This window comes from Mesitornis unicolor, unplaced genomic scaffold (genome assembly GCF_000695765.1).
Source record: "Mesitornis unicolor isolate BGI_N332 unplaced genomic scaffold, ASM69576v1 scaffold48381, whole genome shotgun sequence".
Classification (NCBI taxonomy): domain Eukaryota; kingdom Metazoa; phylum Chordata; class Aves; order Mesitornithiformes; family Mesitornithidae; genus Mesitornis; species Mesitornis unicolor.
Window position 1 is genome coordinate 1 of NW_010164037.1, and position 4,009 is coordinate 4,009.

General features: G+C 44.7%; 1 protein-coding gene across 1 annotated transcript; it reads left to right on the plus strand.

Moving 5' to 3' along the window:
• Positions 1–8: 8 nt before the first annotated feature.
• On the plus strand, positions 9–2,724 carry TCF24 (transcription factor 24; the record flags this gene model as incomplete). Its single annotated transcript, XM_010194151.1, has 2 exons — positions 9–230; positions 2,611–2,724. Coding segments are annotated over 2 exons (336 nt in total), but the record flags the coding sequence as incomplete, so codon positions are not given.
• Between the last annotated feature and the right edge of the window lie 1,285 nt (positions 2,725–4,009).

Genomic DNA, 4,009 nt, shown 5'->3' on the forward strand with positions numbered 1-4,009 from the left:
CCAACGCCGCTCGGGAGCGCAGCCGGGTGCAGACCCTGCGCCACGCGTTCCTCGAGCTGCAGAAGACTCTCCCCTCCGTGCCGCCCGACACCAAGCTCTCCAAGCTGGACGTGCTGCTGCTGGCCACCACCTACATCGCGCACCTCACCCGCAGCCTTCAGGATGAGGAAGAGTCACCAGGAGAGGGCTTGGGTACCCTCCGAGGCGATGGATACCTCCACCCTGTCAAGGTAGGACAGCTGAGGAGCAGCTACCACCTTCTCTCAGGGAAGAAGTAAATAGGTGTTAAAGATACTTAAATGAAACTAAAGATTTCGGCTTATTTATCTTGACAGAGTTAATAGATTAAAAGAATGCCTGGGCTAACCATTGCATCTATGTGCTAAGGTGCTAGGGGAATGTCCTGGAGCTTTGTCCCTCCAGCTTCAGGGACTTTGCACAAAAAATATCAGATCTAGCATAGGTCCAAACCTAGTGGGACTTGGTTCCTTGGAAGTGAAGGCGGAGGGGAGCAGCAGAGGAGAACCAGCACCTCCTCAGTCCCTGCGTGGAAACCTTGGTGATCCCCCACCAAACCCACCGCAGGAGATGCGTGTGGTTGAGGTGATGGCACTGTCCTGCAGTAGCCACCCCAGCCACAGCTGGGCCTGCTCTGGCTCTCCTGCAGAGGCAGCCAATGTATGGGAAGTGATGTTCATTACTGGCCACGTGTTAATTCCTTCCACGAAAGTGCTTTTCTGATGCATTCATTTTGCCTGGTTGGCATACGCTGTTGTTGCTCTTCCCTGCGTCAAAAAAAAATCACAGCGATGCAGAAGGGATGTGAAAAGGGAGCTGCTCCTGGAGAGGAGCTGGGGCTGGAAACCGTTCTCAAATGCGTTGCTCAGTGACTGACGGGACTCTGAAATACCACAGGGTATTTTCTTTGGCTCTGGTCTCAGGGAGTGTTAGAGCACTGAGGTGTTTTCTTTATTTTCCTCAGGAGTCTGATGAATTCAGAATGATTTAATTAAGATGAATATGTGAAGTAATCTCCAATTCCTCTAAAGTGACTAATTCACAGAGAGTTTCTTGTTCACAGTGTTGGTCACTGTAAAAAGTGTGATGTGAACGTAGGCCATTAAAATGATTAGCAGGCTCATTAAGAAAGCAAAACCTTTATATCAATGTGAAGATGGCTATAACTTAAGAAAAAATTACTGTGATGTATTTCAAATTGAGTTTGAAGTAGCTCCTGTTAGTTCCCTTGGTCAGAGTGAAAGGACACAGGTCTCTTACGGTACTTTTAATCAGCTGCCAACTATTACTGACAGAAAATACTCTTAAACAGTTATTGCAGCAGATAAATGATTCAGATGCACATTTCTTGGGCTACTGAAATACAGCAATACTGGATTCATTTAAGCAATTGTTTTTATTAATCTTACTTGTGTGCCTTTTACCTGCATTTAGTTTTGGGATTCTATCAGTCTAACCAATCTTTCTGATTTTCCTGGTAGTAAATTGATTTTTTTAGCTGGCACTAGAAATGTCACAGACAAATCATAGTACATGCTTCAAAAAACCCCAAAGTGCACGATATGAGACAACCAGAGCAGAGGAGAACTTTAACTGCTTTCATGTATCAAGTGCAACGAGTACAAATGGTGAGGGAAGTAAAATATCCAAGTAAAGTTGTATGTACATCGAACAAAAAATATGGTTAATGATTTTAAACTCAGATGTCTAATTGGTGAAAAGTTCGTAACATCACACTCGAAATAAAAGTACTGGATGAGGTCATATGTTCTTTCCAAGGGAGAATGTGCTGCTGCTTTTTGTCTTTAAAATGAACTCGGCACATGAAGGTGGAGCTGGACTCTTCCTGTCAGGAGGGCACCCAGCTGCAGGCACCCTTACTGCAGGGCTGTTTGCAGTAATGACCTTGCTTGAGTCAAGAAACTCGAGCTGTAAGAATAGATATTTATCACCACTGTAACTGATTGTTCCACTATCCAGTGGCTGGAAAGGCGAATTGTCTCATCTGAAGTTGTTGGAGCTGACAAAGCACAAGAAGTTGCCTGTGCTGAAGTCTGCCAAGGAGCAGTGATACTAAATTCCCTTTAACACGCAGCTCATAGCAGCCCCTGTGCTGCAGTTGGTGTTGAGGGGGCCGACCAGCACCCCGGCAGGTGTGCAGATGTGGCTGCAATCTCTGCAGGCATCGGTGTCCCCCCACAGTATCCCTGGCACCAAAAAGAGGAATGCTTTGGTTTATTTTCGAACAGTCTACTGTACAAATTATCTGTAGTAGATACACACAGTTTAGATGATATTGTGTAATACTATGACTTACCAGCACAGCCTACTCCTGTCTGCTGGGTCCCAGGGGGGTTAGGAGCTGTGCCTCACTGTTAATTACCAAATAAAGGACCCAGTCTGAGGTTCCCTTGCCTGGCTTCTAACGGCATTTTCCAACAAATGGCAAAACGGGAACTTTCTGGTGATAGCAGCAGTTTCCCATTTTCTCGTGTTGCGATTCCATCGATGTTTAAAGCTTTGCTGAGAGCTGCATTCAGACTGCAAAAGAGGCCGGGTATCTCAGCGCTGTGCTTGTCTCTTCTCTTGCAGAAGTGGCCGATGCGTTCCAGGTTGTACATTGGAGCTACAGGACAGTTTCTGACTCACTCAGCACAAGGAGACGGCGCAAACCAAGGAGAAACATCATCTGCTTCACAAATCTAATCTCCCTTCTCATTTAAAAAAAAAAGTTATTTATTACACCTTATGTATATTTAAGTTAAAAAAGAGTATCTACAGACAAACTATAATTCCTGAAATAGTTTGTAGAAGAGAAAGAATTGATTCTTAAATGTAATTAATACCTCACTGAGTTAATGTGGCGCATGATTGGTTTCCATCGTAGAGGACATTGGTGGGATCTGAACTGGGGGTTAGGAGAAGGCGATTGCAGTTGGCAACAACATGGGAGGCAGCCGCAAAGGCAGAGCTGCTGGCAGAAGGGGTAACCTCATCCCTGTCAGGACGAATGGGAAGGGGTACGCTGTGGGACAGGGGGAGGAGGAGCAATGCAGGACTGGCTGTGTACAGCGCAGCGCAGTGCGGTGCAGGCTGGGGTAAAGAGAGCTTTGTCGTGTGTAGTTGTTCCTGAAAACGTGGATGTGTGTTCACCTCACATAAAAACGCGCCGAAATCTGTCCTGTGCACACCCAGCGCTACGTACAAGATGCAGGCTGCTCTGTACGTTAAGCGTTGCTTGTGCTGATCCATACGGTTCTGTTGCATGTTACAGGGTTTAAAGTGTGTTTGTGTGTGCGTGTGCGTGTGTGTTACCGTGGTACCACTACTTGCCTGCTTGACATCAGGCTTCACTTCACTTGTCATTTAGTGGCTTCGTGCATTCAAGCTAATGAGCCCAAAGAGTTGGCTTCTTCACAGCACACTTTTCACTTGGGCATCTTCTGTATGTAGGCAAGAAAAGCTGAAACTGAATGCACAAATACCATCTAATGTATCTGTTCTGTAAAACACTGTACTTCTCATAGAATTTGTTATTGCTGAGGTAAACGTTTTATTAAATATTATTCAGTGGACTGAATGATATCAGTATATTATATCAGTTTCTCACTGTACCAGACTGATAGTTTGTAATATTCTGCATTTATAGTAACTTCTGAAGACTTCTTCACAGTTTACATTTTAAAATTACATTTGGCAGAAAATACTAGCAAGAACACTCTTTATGTAAAAAAACCCTTTTATTGCTTTCCCTCGAGTCAAATTTGTGATGCCTTTCAGAGGTGCTGAGTGTGTCACTGCAGATAGAGTGTGCAGTATCATGGAAAACCAGGTCTCTGGCACAAGAAAGTAGATAAAAATTAGCAGAGCCATTAGAAAGAGCTGGACAAGCCACCTAGGACATGTGAGAGTTGTAAAGCAAGGTAAAATCTGGAACTCCACCCCTGCAGCATTCTGAGCGCTTAAAACGATTATTCTTTTAAATGGTAAA